At 39.1% G+C, this 20,321-nt stretch overlaps 1 protein-coding gene across 4 annotated transcripts in view; it reads right to left on the bottom strand.

The window, feature by feature from the left end:
• Window positions 1–2,717: 2,717 nt before the first annotated feature.
• The window catches only part of ANKRD50 (ankyrin repeat domain containing 50), a 43,175-nt gene continuing 25,571 nt past the window's right edge, over window positions 2,718–20,321 (bottom strand). For 2 of the 4 annotated variants that reach the window (XM_075751112.1, XM_075751113.1), the window contains exons 3-5: window positions 20,025–20,254; window positions 8,089–11,636; window positions 2,718–5,740 (exon numbers count right to left, since the gene is read on the bottom strand). In XM_075751112.1, the coding sequence (XP_075607227.1) occupies window positions 8,092–11,636; window positions 20,025–20,254 (3,775 nt within the window). In that variant the 3' untranslated portion in view covers window positions 2,718–5,740; window positions 8,089–8,091. The remainder of the gene's footprint in view (window positions 5,741–8,088; window positions 11,637–20,024; window positions 20,255–20,321) is intronic. The other 2 variants (XR_012835191.1, XR_012835192.1) reach the window with 2 other exon arrangements.

Raw genomic sequence — 20,321 nt, forward strand, 5'->3', positions numbered from 1 at the left:
ACTCAAATGAAATACTATGACAATACTTTAACTTACCATGGTTTGGCCTTTCCATTAGACCCCTCACCTGCTAATTTGACCAACACTTTTCTGTGTATTTTCTTCTCCTTTGGGCATACTAGCTTTGCACGCAGAAAAAGAATGAATGTCAGCCTACATACAGGTGCTGCTCCCTAGCAGGAGGTGTTTATGGTTTGTTCTAGGTCTGTAACGAACAAAACAATGAGAAATACCACCAAATCTTTAAATCAAATCATAATCCAACTGCCAGGCTTTGACTGGAGAAACTGCCTGGGACAGCAGCTTTCAAACTTTTTGGATTTTTATTTGCTCCCAAACCAACTTGTGAATCAAAAATTTCTAGCCTTAAACCCATAGACTTATTTAGCTGACACTTCAGAGTTGTGGTTTTCAGGCTTATTTGATTTGCAAATGCCTAAGATTTTGGCAAGAAGGGGCAGGCCCCCTTATGAATTCAAGTCATCTGATAATAGGTTTGCTTTTTTTTTGTGTGTGTTACCTTTTTATGAAACCCTTAAAATTCATTCATGAATCATGAGAGTTTTGCAGACCACAGTTGGAGAACCACTGTTTAAGGGGCAGCAGCCCCTTGCCCACATTATGCAAGTCAGACCTTTCGTCTTAACTCTGAGAATTATCATCACTTAAAAGACAAAATAATCATAAAATTTAGGAATAGTCCCCTCAGCTGAGACTGAGGGTTTCTGGAACCTGGCCTATTTAACACAGGCCAACAGCAAGCAAAACAGAACCACCTCTGCAGCAGACGAACATGCAATAAGAACAATTCTGAGCACAGCATTGTGTTCTGAATATAAAAAAAAAATTCAGCAAAGACCAACTCTTACTCAAAACCCGCTGTTAGTGATTCAGACATAAAGCCTCAATTAGTGCATCAACTGAAAGACACAGTTAAACTGGAGATAACTGCTTGAAACCTTCCAGATTTGAAGAAGTGGCAATTATTTTTCCAATTAGCTCTATCTGTCATAGCTGTTTCCTGCATCACCCTCTCCATCTCCTGGTTTTTCAAGGGCACATGAGAGCAATGGCTGAAAACTACCGTACCTCTGGCAGTCCCCTACACAAACGCTGGAGCAAGCCCCAAAAGGCAACTACAGAAGAGACCAGGGAGTCTGAGATGAACTAATGAGGCACAGAGAGGGAAAGAGGTCCCAAGCAAAACCACAAAATCCCATACTGTGTTCTTAATCCACCAGAAACAGTTACAAGACACAAACTAAATTCCTGAAGATGCAAGATTTTATCACGGGAATCCATTAGATGTTATTTTTCTGTAGATTAAAAATCTACCTGCAATTGCAGCTCTGCAATGTGGCTGGTCTCATACAAACTTACAAGAAAAAAAAAGAGAGAACAGTAGGTCTTTCTGGGACACCAGCAAGTTAGATTTTCAGTCTAAAAATTTGTTTATATTAGCTACGTATAAATTTGGAGACTTCTTTAATAAAATGATTTGCCAAGTAGATTTCTCAGTCCCATACCCTATTTCCGTGACTGTGTAGCGTAAAAAGATGGGGATTTAGATCAATGCCAAATTCTCATTGCTGTCTCTCAAAGGGCCTCCAACTGAAAAGCTTTAGTTCACTGTGCCAACTAGTCCCAGCTCTCTTTTGAAAAATACATGCAAGACACATGCCAAACTGTTGTAAAGATCTCACAGAAGATGTGAGGCATTATTCAATGTGATTGCTTACATTCCATAGAATAAGAGCTTAAAAACAGGTGTTGAATAATTTTATTTAAATATTATTACAGTCATTATCTGAAGAAAATGTGTGTCTCTGGTACGTGATATGACTTACTCAAAGATTAAGTCAGTCAAAATGATTCTTTGCCTCAATGAAAAATAGCCACGGAACTAATGCATCTTAGACTTTGTTATTTCAGACATAAAGAGCTTAAGAAAAGAGGGTGAATAATTATTGTGAGAATCCACACAAATACACAGAAAACAAGCCAACAGTTACCGACAATTTTGTTTGTCATTCTCCTAATCTTAGAAATCAGTCGAGCCATGAACACCGACAGGTGGAAAGCAGCGAGAACCAGAATACGTGGAGGTAAACCTGAACCATCATTTGCAGAGGGCACAGCCAAACTCTTCCTTCACGCTCAACAACTCCCTGCAGAGAAATCACGACGGGTATATAACATAATCTAAAGCAGAAGTGAGAGAAGATCACAGGAGCAAATGGGATTATTGCAATGACTAGAAAACTTCTCTCTTACATTTTTAATAATAAGTTCAAGAAAAATGCGTAGCCATCATCAGTAAGCAAGGTTTTGCTTAAACTGAAAATACTACAGAGAAATGCTGATCAAAGATAATTAACAAACAGCATTTTAAAGTGGTAAAGAACTTACAGCTGAAATATTGAATTTATTTGCCCTCCTAGTATATACGGTATATAACAGTTATTTTAAACAAAAGAACATGCAGCAAATTTTCTCCTGCAAATGCTCAGGGTTGACTCAGATTGATGTGAAACGTTGGCTGAGTGATGAGCAGGGTCATAGGAATTAACATCAGGGTCTGAGTCTTGCTAGCCTAGACTGCCTACTGGACACATACATCGTGTTTCATTAAGTACTACACACACATCACTCAAGTTTAATAATCTTTTCCTGAGATGTCCCAGGAAACGAGGTAGTAAAATTAAAACAGTTAGATGTCTGCTGAAAAGCAAATATATTTATTATGCACTTTCATATACACAGGGATTTTCGCTTAATATAATACAAGGAATAAAATAAAAATTTTACAATGTGAAATTCATTCAATGTACATTAAAGGCTATTTACAACCCACTCCAGGAAAAACAGTCTATCTGCAAACTGAGTTAACTGAGGAGTTCAGATGGGGAATATTAAGCATAACAGACATTTGCATAGCAGAGTAACTGATGAGGGAAAATACCTTTTTATTTTTAAATAAATGGTAATGTTTTCAATACTGATCACAGAGAAGACAAAAACGCATCAGTTGTGCCTTTGTATCTCTTAATGCATTTCTCTTTTGAAGAGTTTTTCCACATGCATACAGTATTGATAGCAGGGTCCGCAAAACTGTCTTTTCCCTAGCGCTCCCATCAAGAACTTGAGATGTCTTGTGGAGGTGACCTTGCAAGGACCAGTGAAATGGGATGAAGAGCAACAAGATTCATGTTTTATTCAGGATTTTTTAGGTTGTGAGAACTGTTGCCTTGCCAGAAGAAACCGTGCCGAGCCACAGCTACGCAACTCCATTCGCCTCCCCTTGGTTGTACAGATGTGAACGAGCAGAACAGAGCAAACAACGTGGGGGGGGCAACAGCAGCTTTTCTTTGTACGCAAAACCCTCACGAATGATGATATTAAAAATCACACGCAACAGCAACGTGGAATTACACGGACCTTCTGAGAAAGTAGATGTTTTAAAGCAATTCATGCTCTGTTCCAAAGCGATACTCGAAATCTGTAAGAACTGTCATTCTGAAAACATTTAACAGGTCTACTTTCTGCTGATTTGGATATAAGGTTTCCCCAGCAACTGTTTCAAATGTAACTATTATTCACACAAAAACCATCAGGCTATCTATAAGTTGTGGCCCCTTGTGAAACTGGCCATATTTTTACGTCCTCTGTCCACAAGGTGCAGTTAATAACAACACAATAAAATTAAATAAATATAATCCCAATGACAGTCAAGGTCAGTAGAAAAATGTCGGCATTCAGGGATCCCTTTCTACAGAACAAAACATACATCTAATAAACTAAGAAAAGTTGTATTCTTGCACAGTATTGCAGATGTACTGTACTTGAGGTTCGGAACAAGTTTGCTGAGAACATTTTGGTACTCTCTCTTTACTGAGCCACTAACCCTCTTAAGGCCATTCTGCCGGACTCCCGTTATGTTTATTTTATAATTGTCCCACGGGGACAAGAAATTCCATACATGAAACATTCAGAATAATCAATATTGCCGTGTGTCAACTTTCAACATCTAATTTTACTATATGCTGAATGCCTGCCTATAAAAGATTCTTTTTACATTTAGTAACAAGCAAATAAGGATGGAGGTGCAAGATACTAAAAAAACCCCACGTTCTGATGATTGTTAATCATAATAACAAGACATGGAGCCCTTTAGTGCCTCAGAATACGCACTACATATAGATCCAGGGGCCATTTATCAAAGTTTAAGGATAGCCGTACATCTAATCAATCCTCTATGAAAAATAACCTCAGCTTTCTATCATCTTTATTTGTGGAATGATCAGAATTAGAGTATGAAAAAGATGAATCCCAAGCCTTTAGAAGAAATACATACAAAAATAGGCTTATTTTCTAAAGAGCGAGGCTGTGTAATGGTGAATAGTAGAATATAGCTTGCATTTTTAGGAGAAAATAACCCACTTGTTTCATTTTATCACCCACAGAGCTGTGCAAGTAAGATGTGCACATTCAAAGGAAAAAGTCATACTGTTCACTTTCACAACAATAGCCTTGATTTTGCTCTCTTTCATATAAGTAGAATTCTTCTGCTATTAGAGTGGGGAGCCAGCTTTCCGTTATCCGTAGATGGACCCTCCAGGCTGCCGATTAACCATGCTCCAGGTACCGAGATACTCACGCTGGCTCTACCTAATCTGTCTGAAGCAGTAACCACATTCATACAAGTTTGTGCTTTAAAGAGTTACTGTCTCAGGACAGGGCTAACTCAGTAATCTCTGTACTCCCCAGACAACGGTATTACTAACCATTTGCTTTTCCATCGTACTCACTGTATATTCTCTCAGCCTCATTAACAAAGCGTCTGTCTTTTCCGTGGTTTGTTTTACTGACATTCTCAATACAGTCTTTTACCTTGGAAAAAAGAAAGAACTGTTTCTAACGTATAAAGATATACATGAAAGCAGGATCAGACCTTTTACTTTAGCACCTAAAACATACCCATATTCAGTTACCTCATTACCATAACAATAAGAGAGGCTATTTAAGATCAGGTGTCCAAGGCCAAATTCGCCCATTGCTTTCAGTGGTCACAGTCTGCCATCCAGATTTGGTGCTGTAGTACCAGACAGTGGATTTTGTCTCTTAAAAACCCCAAAGACGCTGCAGGTGGTCGCAGTCCGACTCCTTTGCTCCCACTGAACAGCTATTACATAGACAGAACACACAGGTACAGTATTTATAAAATACTGTTACAAGACTCGTATTTCTGGAGAGAGAACTTTTTGAAGTACACAGGGAACTAACCATACATTACGACAATGCAAATGTGAGGAACTGTTTGCTTATTTTCTTTAGCCACAGGAAAATAAATACAAAAAGCACTGCCTTTCCATACACAGTTCAGTGTGGTACATGCACCTCTACCAAGCGTTCCGGAATAGGAAATCGGAATTCCTTGTTCTTATCATTTTCAGCTGTTGTCAGGGAAATACAGCTTCTATCTTTCTGCAATTAAAAAAAAAGTGCTCATTCTGTGTATTAAATACAAAGTACACAAAATAAATTTTTGAAGCACAGAGGGTTATACTGAGAAGGCAGCCTGAAAATGTAGGCACGTTACAGTAATTAAGGTAACTGTACTGTAGTAATCACATTCTTGAATTTCTAGGTGGACTAAACAAGCATTGTATGCTTTCATCCCAGCCAGCTGATAAATCATTCGGAGCAGAAGCGCTTCTGTTCATAGCATCATGGAATTGGCCTAAAAGTACAAAATAGAAACAGTAAGTTTTGAAATATTCCACAATACAAACAGTGTTGTCAGAAAGAGAGCTATATCGTTTCCAATTACCACACACCACCACACCGGTAATGAAAAGTATTTTCTGCCCAACTGAAATCTCAGGATTGATTCCCTGGGCTCTCTACCATCCAAAGCAGCTACAAGGTCCTCACAGCAGGAGAGCTTCCTGAATAGAGCTCGGAAGCAGCAGCCGGGGAAGGAAAGCCGTTCCGCAGGTGCTCCGGTACAGTCTTTCTGATGTGATTCTCCACAGGTGACTAATTTATTCACTGGTCAGGGAAATTACTGTTTTTGTGCTGGAGACTTGGCAAAAGAGGAGGTAAATTATAGCCTGTGCCAAGCAATTCATAATCCACACAAAATTGTTTTAAACTTGTATATTTAACATGAAGCTATGAAAAATTCTGAAGAGAAAAAGGAAAATGAACTATTTAGTTATCCTTCATGTGCTTAGCCACTTGCATGAACAAGTACTTCACGGACAAAATCCCTGAATTTTCAGTAAAGTGCTACTTGTTCCACATTAAGCAAAGCTCAGCTCGAGTTTCAAAATTGTATGTGGAGTGTTGGGGGTTTTTTTTGGGTTTTTTTGTTGTTTTTTTTACACGCTTTGCTTATATTTTAAAATCAAAGACAGAAAATTCATCAAAACTAGTCTTTTGTTGACAGGTCAGGTCAAATCAATACATCCTATATCAGAACCATACAATTTATCTACAATAAAGCATAACATGAAAGCAAGCACTGAACATCAGGCTCAGGTACAGAAGAGTTAGGAAATGCAATTCTTAATTATACCTTTTTAATATGTTCTATGGAGGCAATAAAAAAATTATAAACAAATTTAAATCCTGTTTGGACATGATGTAGAACTGTGGGAATCTGAAGTCCTTTTGACTTTTATGACGATTTAGGGCCCATTCTCTCTCACCTGCTTATTCCTCTCTATGCTGGCTCCCGTTGTCCTGCCTCTCCACTTTTGCCTGCCCCACAGCTCATCTGACCCTTTGCTAATATTTGGATTTTACAAATGTGCAGGCTCTAGTATACAGCTTTTTGAAACACAGCATTGTTTCAAATATCTTAGTTTAACCAAAATGCCAACCCCACGGAAACATCTTGGAGTCCTGCACAGTATTTTAATCCACAAGAGACCTCAGCTACATCTAGAGAGATGCATTCCATTAAAATGAAATCTATTTCCAGGACATTTTGGGGAAAAACCTGTCTGTATGTTTTTGACAGCTGAAAACATCCCATTTGTGGATTCTGCGCCACCTGCAATTGTCCTAGAAACTTGCAGCCTTTGATGACTTGCAGCAGAACCCAGTCTATGAGCAAGAACATTCTTGTTCTAAGGAGCAGCAGTCTGATCTGTCAAAAATGCAGCATTTACACAAACAAAAAATTGCAAATAAGCACTAAGAGATGTGCATACATTTCATAAAGATGCTGCTTCTTTGAAATGCAAATAGAAACTATATTAATAATTACCACATTCCCAATACCCTAAAAAAAAGATAAACCTCATCAGGAAGAGGGAAAAAAATAGTTCTATTTTCGCTGACTCACTGACAGTTCGGGTCTGAAAAAGCTACATGAAAATTCTTCTTCAGCCTAAAATTCAGTATGGGAGAAAAAGTGAGAAACCTAAATGAACTCCACTGATTAAGAACTACAGAATGGTCAGAATATTGGTACCATAACATAGATTCTAATCTCGCTCTGAGGAATGCCATCTCTTTTATAGGAGAGTTACCATCACAGTAACAGAAATATAAAAGTAAAGCTTTAGTGTGTTGTAACTTTTTAATTTGTAGGTAATTATGATTCTGAGATTTCATATTTAAAATCCAAATTCACAAAAGTAAAGTGGTTGCCAGTAACTCACAAGAATCTTCAGAAGCTTCCTGAAAAGCATTTTTGTAAATAATGAAATAATTACTGAGTAATATCTGAAAATATCACATATTAAAATTCCCAGCTGTCCTTATGTTTGAAAAGAAAATTCCACATCAATGCTACATGATACTTGCTGTTTTATTCAGTCATGTATCAAAGACAGCAGGGTATGATTTGAGCAATCAGAATTCAACAGAAAATATGACTGTGATCCAATTCCCTCTATGGTTGATACTTTTCAACAACAGCAAAACAAATACTCGGCAGGTTAAAATTTTAACATTCGTGGTTTTCATTAAGAAAGCAATTATGATTATAAATAACAATGTAACGTAATTTTGGTGTATTTAAAATGCACACGATGAAACACATGCATTTGCTTCCTTTGTGATTGGACAGGTTACCTTTTATAACGGTGTTTCCTTCTTGTAGTTGAAGCTTGGGTCGCTACTTTCAATCTGAAGTTTTAAGGCTTGCTTAAGGCTGAGTTCTGTCTCTGCGTGAGGATAGCCTTCCAGCACCTCCTGATGCCCTCTATCCTGCACTGTTCGTGGGACAGAAACCCTACCAAGAAAAACCTGATTGCTCTGGAGATGGTAATTGGGATTGGTCATAATTCCATTTCTCTTCTTCTGTTCTCCACTCTGTTGGTGAATTAGGAACTGTTGCTGAGATCGACCAACTTCTTGCTGAGCTGGCGGGACTAAAATTTTGCACTGTGGCTCTGTCGGCATTGATTTAAGTGGCACGCTTGTCCCAGATTTGGCAATAGGTACTCGTTTATCAAACTGAGTCATTTCATACTCTAATACTTTTGGTTGGGAGGAACCACTTTGTTTTATTTTTTTCCCAGCAGACCCGGATTTGCTGGAGTTGTCCGTTTTCCCCCCTTTGTTAGCTTTAGTTGATTTCAAACTAGGTTTTACTTGGCTCCATTCGAATTCACTACTTGGCGAATTATGGTTTTGACTTAGGGAATGAGTTGTGGAAGAAGGAGAAACAATAGACTGCCTACTTCTGCTGCGTGGCAGGGAATGCTGCTGTATTTGCTCTGTGAACGACAGGCTGTGGAAACTATCAATGGGCACTGTCTGAGCAGTCGCGGTTGACGACGTGGTGCGGAGAGAAGAATTTTTGGAACTTTTCAGGGAATTATTTGATAAAGATGACTTCTGACGATCAACCGTAGAATCAGGCGACTCTGAAGGAGAACTGAAGGCGTGAGCAGGCCCATTAGATAAGCCACGCATACTAGGCTGCATATCTCCCCCAGTACTCCCTGAACTATTTGACTTCATTGTTAATGACTGCATTTTAGAGGAGACTGACTGTAAGGGCTTTTGCTCCATTGTGTGGACTGGAGAAGGCGTACAACCATTCAGAGTAGATGCACCATATTTTTCCAGTAATTTAATAATCTGAGAATGTCCGTTTTTAGCCGCAACACGCATAGCGGTGCGCCCAAACTGGTCGGCATGATTCGGATCAGCACCGTGCTCCAGTAATATTTGGACAACGTCAATGTGCCCTTCTTGGGCTGCAATGCAGAGTCCAGTAGCACCTTGATTACACGTATGGTCAACCAGAGCTCCATGCTCAATGAGAAGCTGCACTACCTTCACATGACCTTGCCATGCAGCAGACTGCAAAGCAGATCTTTTCTCATTATCTGCAGCATTCACATCAGCATGGTATGTTATCAGCACCTGTACCATCTCCAAATGGCCCTGCCAGCAGGAAACATGGAGTGCTGTTCTTCCTTCAGCATCACTCGCTTCTACGTTTGCACCATTTTCTAAAAAATACTCAGCCATCGTAAGCTGGTTTTCTAATGCTAAGATATAAAGCGTTGGCCGGCCATCGGCATCTTTGTAGTTTACGTCTGCCCCGTGGCTGAGCAGTAGTTCAACTATATCTCTGTGACCTTCTAAAGCAGCAACCCGGAGAGCATTTCTCCCATCATAGCCTCTCTGATCAATGTTGGATTTATTTTCCAGTAATATCTGCACACAATCATAGTGACCTTCTTGTGCAGCTAATATGAAAGGTATACGTCCATCATTATCAGTTTCATTTGTTCTAGCACCTTGTTCTATAAGAGCTTCACATATCAACCTGTGACCTTCAAAAGCTGCCATATGCAAAGGTGTCCAGCCTGCATCATCTCTATGGTTTTCATCTAGCCCCCTGTCCAGCAGAGTCCGTACTACTTCAACATTGCCTTGAGCAGAGGCTATGCTCAGAACTGTTCTCCCTTCACTATCAATGCTATCAACAGCTGCACCCCAAAATAAGAGAGTATTTACAACTGAAGCGTGGCCCATGGAGGCTGCTGCCAGAAGTGGTGTACGACCATTGTTGTCTGTGTGATCAACATCAGCTCCTCCTTCTAGAAGCAGATCAACAACATCTACATGTCCTTCATAAGCAGCTACCAGCAGTGGAGTCATGCCATCTTTATCACAATGGTCAACTTCAGCACCACGGTCAATTAGAAGACTAACCACCGAGGCATGCCCCTTACTGGCCGGTACACAAAGCGCAGCGACAGACAGCGCAGTCCTTCCATCCACATCCTCATGGTTTACCTCTGCACCATGATCCAGCAGGTGCTCCACGATCTCTTTATGCCCCATGTATGCGGCTGCAATCAAAGCCGTTCTGCCCTCATTATCAGCTTTATTAACTTCAGCACCATGTTGAAGCAGATTCAGCACAATATCTTCATGTCCTCCCCAAGCTGCTGCTCTCAGCGCCGTTCGACTATCAGCATCTGCACAGTCCACTTTGACTCCGGCATAAAGGAGCGCAGAGACCACCTCTGTGTGCCCACCCCACGCTGCAGATCGCAACGCCGTCCAGCCATCATGATCGGTGTGATTAACGTTAGCCCCACATCCGATCAAGCAATTGACGACCTTGGTATGTCCCTGCCGAGCAGCTAAGGTAAGTGCTGTTTGCCCGTGAGTATCTTCTATCTCTAAATCTGCTCCCCTTGAAACCAGCAAGTTAACAACATCAAGGTTGCCACTGTATGCTGCATTGGCCAAGAGCGTTCTCCCATTGGAATCGCACTGGTTTACTGAAGCTCCATTGTCTAACAAGGTGCGGATGGAATCTTCTCTCTCCAGAGCCTGCCGAACAATACAAGATGTGCGGTCATCTTCACTGTTGACGTGAGCACCAGCTTTTACCAGCAGCTGTAATACTTCTTGTTCCTTAGGAATTAAGGTTGACAGGGAGTCTTTGACAGGTGTGCCATTCCATATCATCCATAACGCCAGCTCTGAAGTCTCTAACTGTAAGTTTGAATTAATTAGATGCAATGCAAACTCTTGAGCTTCTAATGGTGTTAAATCCTTTGCTCGGCAAGTGTAACTCATTGCCAGCATTCTGTGTCCCTCTGCTGCATTACACAAGTATTTCTGTGTACAGTGCTTTACATCCAGCAACCATTCTGCAAAACTGTAATGAAACAAGATTTTTGTATTTCCCAGTCCATCAATAAGGACTTTTGACAGGACATCCAATTTGCGTTGAAAGTCCTCCATCGTCAACGCCATATTTTTGGTCCACACTGCATGATACAGTTCTGTTGTGGTTAATGGCCTACAGGCTGCAAGAATTACATTAAGAATAGGTTGGACTTTTGCAAATTGTTTTCTCACAAAAAGTCTCTGACAGAGCCAAAGGTATAGGCCATTTAACGTTCCCGGAATATCACGGATCTCTCGTAACATAATAAAATTCTCCACAACTCCATCTAGGACACGTTCCAGATACAAAAAGCAACCGCTGCTTTTGATGTGGAGCTGATTCAGCATTTCTGCAGTTTCTTTTGTGAGATGTTGTCTTAGGGCTTCTTCCTGATCTAAACGATGCAGAATATATTGTTGCACATCTTTCACAATATAAGCCTTTCGTAGATCATCCAGACTTATTTTTCGAAAACCTATTAAAAGGGAAGAAAGTTACTATTATTAGTTTCACTTAACTCAGTGTTAAAAAAAAAAAAAAGATAGACATTTCTGGGTAGGGAACACCCACAATAATATATTTTGGGTGTACACATAGTAAATGTAAATTAATAACAACAGCAGAGAACTTTGATAATAGACACATTTTTATCATCATCTACTATAAGAAATACATGCTACTAACAAAGAAAATTTTAAAAATCACTTTGAATTAGGCATTGTGCATCTACCTTGGACAATACTAAACACCTAAGCAAAACCACCAGAACTGCCACCAAAATAAGGTTATTAAGTATTATTATACTATTAAAGGAATAAACCCTTCTCCCATGTGGTTAAAAATGGAATTCCAAATAATTTTCAGCTATTTAGATTAAGACAACTATTATATTAATATAATTATAGAAGAGGTTATTCACACCTGGTGCATATGCATGATGAAATGTGCATAAATCACTAATTTCTAACTGAGATAATCATCTCAGTTTCTTTTAAAAGCTTTTACAATACAGGAGAGAGACTCAAAAATATCTTTACACCTCTGTGCACTAAAAATTCCCTACTTTTTTCAAGTAAGGGCTGAGTTAGAAAAACATCCCAGTTCTTTGGTAGGTGACTCACTGTACAAGGAAACAGGTTTTCTCATAGTCACATGATCTCATTGTTTTTCCCAACCTGTTTACTCTTCAGAGGAAAAAGGGAAGTTATTTCATCCATGCATACCGTGTACATCTCCTCCCTACACATTCACCCCCCCACCCCCAAAGCAAAGAACGCTATTCTTAGCGGCGCATGCGAAGAAGTCCCTAGGGCAACCTCAGTGCCCGTACGGCTCTCAAGAAGGAGGTGGAATGAAGATACAGTTGTACGGACGACACTGCTATCTCTGTCATTTAAAACCTTTGCTTTGGTAGTGCCAAGTTAAGCATTTGATGAAGACCTACCCTCTTTGATTAACAACACATTACATTGTTTGAACGCTACTCTTCCGGAAGCTATGGGAAAACCGCAGAGGTCAGACACAGCAGCTTCAACTACTGTGTTTTGAGGCCAGAACTGTACCTCACCTCTCCAGGGACAGGCTGTAATCTCTTCCTCCAGCGTAGCAGCCTGCACACATTTCCTTACAGTCAGCTCAACTATCTATAAAAAAACCCCAACTTTGCTTTTCAAACCAAAGCAGTTACTAATCTCCAAATTACACTGAAGGAAAAGCAACCACAGAGCAACGCATTCAATGCAATTTAGGCTCCATCTCCACGGAATAACTAATTTTAAGTGAGACTCTGCAGAATGCAACTTTCAGATCTATGTTTTTATTGTATTTAAACACTCTGTGGATCAAACTTGTTCTGACTGAAAACTCTGCCTGCTAACAAAGCTGTGTTTTTTTGTTCCCGAGTGTCTTCAGCAGAGGTTCTGAATGTCCTATTAAGCTCACTCTGTTCATTGTTTAGTCTACATGAGCATTGTAAAACCACAACAGATTAGAACTGAGAGGCAAACTATGGCAGTGCTACTAAAATATTTCTGCTTCCCTTATTTATTACAGTAGCATTACAAATCCAACAGGACATACCTAAAACAGAATCATGCTTCTTCCCAAAATCAAATCACTGGATAGGACACCTTTTGCACAGTCATTTCTCACAGTAAGGCTACACTAATAAGATTGTCTCTTGAAGATTTTTGAATGAGAAGGCCAGGAGGCAGAAAATAATTATTTTGGGGGGATCTTTCTCCATTCCACAGAGGCATTTTTTTTTCTCTCAAAAGAAACACAGAACCATCTTTATCCACCATAATTTGTCACAATTTCAAGTAATGTCCTGACCTGATCTGCAGAATGGCATAATTCATTGATTTACTATGTATTTGATTAAAATATTCTGTATGTAACTTTGTCAAGCCCTTAATTCTTGCACATAATCCAAATAAGAAATCTTGCTGAGCAAGACCAGACGGTGCCCTGTGATTCCGCAGATCCCAAGTTTCCACTTCAAGTGAAAAGCTGTTTCTAGGTTACGATCCTTCAGAAGATACAGAAGCGGAAACAGAGGCATTAAAACCAGGGCATGGCTTGGCGCCCGCGTTCGCAGTCGTACGCATACCCAGAGCTGTAACCAGACGCACGTGTCCCTTTGGTTGTCCCACCCGTGCAGGGAACAGCCACGTTTTGCTCACTTCAGAACAAACGCAACCACTGCATTCACTCACCTTCCAGTTCTTTGAACCTCTCTGCTCCTCCTAGTACCGATTTGACTGTCACTTGGCTGAATGAGAACGGTACGGGGCTCTGCAAACTCCTCCTCAATGTGTTTAGCCCTAAGTGACTCCGCTCACAGCATCCCCAGTCTCTCACATTAATCCCATGCCTGCATCCTTCCTGCCAATGTATCTCTGTGTACGTACGTTATTTTTAGTGTTTTTTCAGCTTTTACAGTAGTCGATTTCATTTCCCCAATGAGAAAACCCCTGACTGACTCGCACGGCAGCAATCCTGAGATTTCAGCATTCACTAATGACTACACTTCACCTCCCTTGACTCCCAGCCCTCACATGAAAACTTGCAGAGTGGTAACTGTTTAAGCATCTTGGTCCCTGTATGTGTCCTTCAAAAGCAAAAGACTTTTGCTTATCTTGCAATGTTCTTTGAATACCAATCTTAATTTTGCTTCCCAAAATGGGTGGGAAAGTGAACAAAACCATTTTGGATGTCATAAAAACTCCCAAGCCCTCCAAAAAAAAGTAAAAAAGGAAGGGTTGGTGTGTGAGTGTTGGGTTTTGTTTGTTTGTTTGTCCCTTTAAGTGAGACTGTATCATTACTTTGTTCAATATCTGGGTTAAAAACATGGCCTGACTCTGTACTTACCTGAGACATGCCAAATGCCTAAGCACTTCAGCCAAACAAATACATTTCAGAAGGCTTCAGAGCAGTGAATATTCCAGAAGTCAGTAATTTCAACTATTTGATTGGCTGTATGTTCACAGAAGCTAAAAATTGTTTCTTTTCTTTTGCAATTATTTCCAAATATTCCTTGTTAATGAGATCCTATATATGGTATCTACAGACAAGTTTGTATAGCAAGAAGGACTCTGCACTCCTACAGATCTCCACATATGCCAGGCACAATGTGCTCTTTAAGGGCTCGGATTAACAAACTTCCATTGTAACAGATATTTGAACAGAAATAGGTTGTTAACTTTAACCACTGCACCATGCCATACTATAATAACCAAATAATTCGAGAGCGGCCTTACAGATAGAATTATTTTTTTTTTTTAATCTTAAATTCTTGTTGTTAGCTTGAAGGAGGAAAACAAAGCCCTATTTTTTTGCCCAAACATCTATCTAAATGAGGTCATTTTACATTTCCAAACAAAGATCTTGCAAACTTGCTTTTCAACCTTACCAGATACAATAACTCACTTTCACGGACAAGAAGCAGCAAAACATTAAGAGAAAGCTCATTTTGTTTCAGATGCATTCCCATGAACTACTTCAGCTCAGCAAAACGGGAGGGCAGTAGACAGAACTTGCAATCCCACGACCCTGCTTTTTGCATTGTTAAAATTTTTCTTACAACACATCACTTTCAACCCAACAGGAGCTCCAATATGGATTTTCCTGATTTATTAAATTCCTGGCAGTTCTGTAAACAAACCAGTTCCAAATGTATTTCTTGGCAAGACCTAGGGTCATTCAAAGGAAAAGAAAAAACCTATCTTGGCTATATAAATACTTTTACAGTATGTCAACCTTTTCAAACTTTAATAATAAAAAATAAGCTATTAACTAGCAGATTCCAGTAAATACTTAAAAATGGCCTTCTACTTTCATATCTTTAAATACATTTACATAAGGGAAAGTTTTAAATGCATTTTAATATATTTCATTTAGCCAAATTGTTAACTTTAAAGTAATCTAAATGATTAAAATCAGGGCAATGTTTTGGCATTAATAATTTATACTGCTGACCTAAGCATATATTAAATTAGGTATTTCTATGCCATTTATGCACACCTGCTCAAAAAGAACAAGGTATCCAGCAGAGTAAAATGCACCTGAAAATTCAAGCAGCACACTTAGCTTTTAGTGCATCTGCAGTATAATACGCATTACAAATTTCACTGCCTCTACCCCAGACGCTAAGAGACATTGAGGCTGAAACCTGCTGCTCTCACTGGCCCGTGTCATTGCACAGAAGTTTAGTTAGATTTACAGGTAACAGTCCATTTAAAACAATTTAGTCTTCCCTCTTTAATTACAAAGTGACTAGGTTCAAAATTCACACAGAACTTTTTACTAGGAAACGTGAAATTCCCTGGTACCATGTTTTCAAAGTGGTAATGAGTAGAAAGGAAACAGTAATTAAAAGCTCCCAGTTTATTTCCCAAGCCTTCTAAATAATTTTGTTTTCCAAAAACCAAACCAACAAATAAACTTTTTCAAAGCTTTAACATTACAGAAGTAATTTTTACAACTACATAAATATATAAAAATTATCTTTTATGTAAAAATCCAACTCCCATAAAGATTTTAAAGTAACATGAAACCACCCAAACAAATTCCGACCTACAATGAAAAAAATCAGAGGACAACTTAGATTTTTCCTTTTTGAAGCAATCTCTCCTGAAGCGGTCTCACGCCATTTATTTTCTGGAGTGGCAGCTAATGAGAAAAGTTTCAGTTTCAAATCAGGCTACTGATTTGATTTGGGGATTCAGCACCAGAACCAGCAAATAGCAGAAATATGAGAAAGACTTATGGTCGCAAGATTTCTGATCCAGAATAAGTATGGATAAATATCAGCTCTTAATAATATCTGGCTGTCTGGAACTGAACGAGAGATAAAAGGAAGAGTGAAAAATGAATGACAGATTGTCTGCTTTTGGCTATGAATAAGTGGATGAATGGTGCTTAAGCTGCCTCCGAGACTAAACTGAACCCTTTCACATCCACTTTTGATTCTTTTTATTGGAGATTCCAGTAGCTTTCCGGTATCTAACATTAACTTTATGGAAAGTACGGCTCCCTGAGATGTGACATCTGCATGGGTGGTACCACAGTGGTACACTCATGCCCCACGCACGAGAAGAGATTCTTTGGATGAAGAATGTCCTTGTTCAATTCAGGGGTATAATCAAGCCAGATGCCACAGGTACTTGATTTGTGTGTGTAGCAAAAAAGAAGAAATTAAGTAAAATGCCTATTAAAAAGCCTCTTTAAACAAATAATTAAAGCATTTGTACATATGTACTTTTGTCTATTTCCCTTTATGCTGTTAATGAGAAAGTATCTGCTTTTCACTCAAATTTATCTAAATAAAAATCACCTGATTTTAAAAAGCCTAAAGTTCTTAAACTAATATGATGGCTCTTTAAAAGAATAATTTAGTTTTGTAAGAATAACTGCTATGCTTTCAAGATTTAGCCTCATTTTAGAAGAAGCATTTTTATTAGCTAATTAGCTGAAGAATAAGAACATAAAATTGTATGTTCTGTGCCACTTTCAAGTTAGAGGGTTTTTTCAGTTCTTTAGAAATACAAGAAAACTTTTTCTAACACAATACAGAGTTTGGAAAGACTGTGTTTAACGTAGCTGCTTGACTGTCCATGCTTGTAGCCAAATGATAGCAAACGATGATGTGGGAGATAATGTGGACAATTACGGGTGCAAGACAGAATTGTTAAATTAAGGGAAAAAGCTCGTAAGAAAAACAAAGGCACGACTGTAGCAGTTGGTGACCATGCTCATGCAAGAGAAGGCAGGAGGACATGTGTTATCTGTTCCCCTCCTTTTTCACTCAATTGGCTGCCTTTTGCTCACTGTGGAGGGTGACCACAGACTCATGCAACCATCATTTTACATGTGGTTCATATTTTTTGAGGTTGTCTCTGCAGCCACAAGAGGCAAAACCTTTTTTTTCTTTTTAATTGAGGAAAGCTGAGAATCCGAGCAAGGGGAAAAAAATCTGCAGCGCATTGTGCTACTACAAAATCTGGGAATACAGAAGGGCCCAGAACACAAGCTGCAAACGCAGGCACAGCTATTCAATTTTCATAAATAAGTCACCAACAAAAGTGAAGGAACAAAGAGGACCAGAATAAACACCTCTCCTCTTTTTCTCGTTCTTAGAGTGGTAGAGATGATGTATTCACCACTGGCAGTGGCAAGATGACAGTGGATGAGAAAGACTGAGCTCCTTCTTCCATGTCATTACTAGTTTTGACTGGGGAGATGCCTGGGGAACTCTTGTCTGAACTGGACACCCAACTAAGAGCATCATTAGAACCAGGCCACTGCAGGAATCCTGCTCCCAGTCGTTGATAACATTTTCTGACAAATAGGTTTAGCTCTCATTTCAGCAGATATCTGGAGGAAGTTTTTACCACACGAAAATTTGAAGTGAAAACTGATATAAACTGATTGTAAACAAATTAATATTGGTTAATATATATTTCATATTGTACTCTACAATTTTTAGCAGAAAAAACTACAGATGGGACACATTTTCCTAAAATAATCCTAAAAGGATTCCAATCTATCTTACTGAGTTACAGTGAAACTGATTTTTGTTTTGTTCCAAATTAAAGAAACATATTTGAAGGAAATGGACAGTGGTTATATCGTTGCAAAAATTTATTTGCTGGGAAATAGGAAGTATTAGAAATTTGGTACAATAGCGTCCCAGAGTGTGGCGCCCATTATACACCATTTATTTCTTCAGTCATGAGGGCAAAAAATACTTATCGTTGATCTTGAATTCTGCCTGCCCTCCAATTAAATAACTTTACAAATTGGCTTGACTAAAAGTAAACATTCAAATACCACAAAGGAGGAGAAGAGTTTGCCCCAGTAGAAGCGTTAATGACAGTCTATCCTTTCCAGGCTAGATGCAGAAGAGAAATCAACATCACCTCATGCCTTACAAAGACACAGTTGTAATGTATCTGAAGTTAACAGAAGCTTCGGCCATGCTCCTCACATCCTCACTATACCTTTCACAAACATGAATATCGGCTGTAAAAAAGAATATCATCCAATGGCGTATTAAGTGGGCAACCGTCACATTGGCTGTAATGTCACAGTTTTCTTTCGTAGTGGGAAAAACACACCACTTCCTCCAAACAGACCCTAAATTTTCTTCTCAATTTGTGTCCTATTATTTTGGGATTCATTCTTTCTTTGCTGTACCTTTTCCACAGTGAAGATGGGATTATAATATCACAAGCCAACTTCCTTTATGCAATTCATCAAGTCATTCTCTGTGGAAATGAGAAATTAACTCATTTAAATTAAAGTCATTTTAAAGGCATATCCATTAGTTCTGCTGATTTTTCCTGTCAGGAATTCCATCTGGAAACATACTTAGAAGACAACAGCAATTTTTTAGGACTAGTCTGAAATATTATATGATTCAATGGAAAGGAAATAAAACTGCTCTGAAGAAAGTTTTGTCTGTTTTTTTGGCATTGACAACGTATCTAATCAGCCAAGCTTTGACAAACTATTCCCATATGAACGTCCAAAGGAGCCCTGTGAAGCTACCCCAAAGTTTCCTTTGGTTCTCACATACTCCCAAATACCAATGTTCGTGTCTGCCACTGATTAATACAGTACTTCGTTCCAAAATGCAATTATCCCATTGACCTTTTGCCACTGTGGAAACGAGCAAGCCTATGGGTCTATGTTCTATAATCACATTTTTGTCCTAATTGTTGCCTTAATACACACAGGCTTTATACATAGGCCTGGAATGCAGTCTAGATATTGCCCTTTATTAAATTTCAGAGACCTTGCAGTAACAATGTCATTATAGTGAAGAAGTGTTCTCATGACACAGTAAAGCCCGGATGAAGAAGCTGTAAAGAATTTTTTTACTGTGCAACCTTTGCCAAAAGTATACTTCAAGAACCCACGTCTACATTGTTCCCCTCTCAAGTTCCACCTTTAAAGGTTATTTCTCACTTTCTGAAAATAAGGGGAGAGATTTTAATGGGAGATGAAAAAAAAATAAAATCTTTCAAAGTTGTAAGGAATGGGCGTATACAGCTGACATGCTGATGTACTTACACATCACCTACGCTGTTTCAAAGCTTTTGAAAACGAGCAAAGCAAAAGCAAAACTCAAAGTAGCCATATTCTTTGCAGATGTATTGCAAAGACATAATTTACCTCTAAAATTTTTGGCCGATTTAAGCTTGCTATAGTCCTCGGTAAACTGGAACGTGTGTTTTTTAGAATTACCATTTTTGCGATTGTCGTTTTTCCAGAGCTAAGCATGCATTCAGTGCTCTCAACCATCACTGACGGTCTTGTAAATACTAAGTCCTAGTTACTTCTGATGCTCTGTACTCACCTGTAAACATTTTCGTAACAGCTTTACTCTGCTTGCGGGCAGAACACAGGAGGAGCAGCCAGGGAGGGAAGAACTCAAAGTGACCAGCTAAAAGCTCCGCTATTGTTCCAGATAAACTTGTTGAAGTCTGTTCACCCTCAGAAACGTTACAGCCCTCGTCAACCGAATCGACAAGCAGGAAGAGGCTCTGCTGAGGGGGCTTCATTCCCAAGAGAGGGAGCAGAATGCACCTGTAAGGAACATGAAACAAAAGAAAAAAAAAAATCACTGTTTTAAATACATTTAACAACACATTGA

Source organism: Balearica regulorum, chromosome 4 (genome assembly GCF_011004875.1).
Source record: "Balearica regulorum gibbericeps isolate bBalReg1 chromosome 4, bBalReg1.pri, whole genome shotgun sequence".
NCBI lineage: Eukaryota > Metazoa > Chordata > Aves > Gruiformes > Gruidae > Balearica > Balearica regulorum.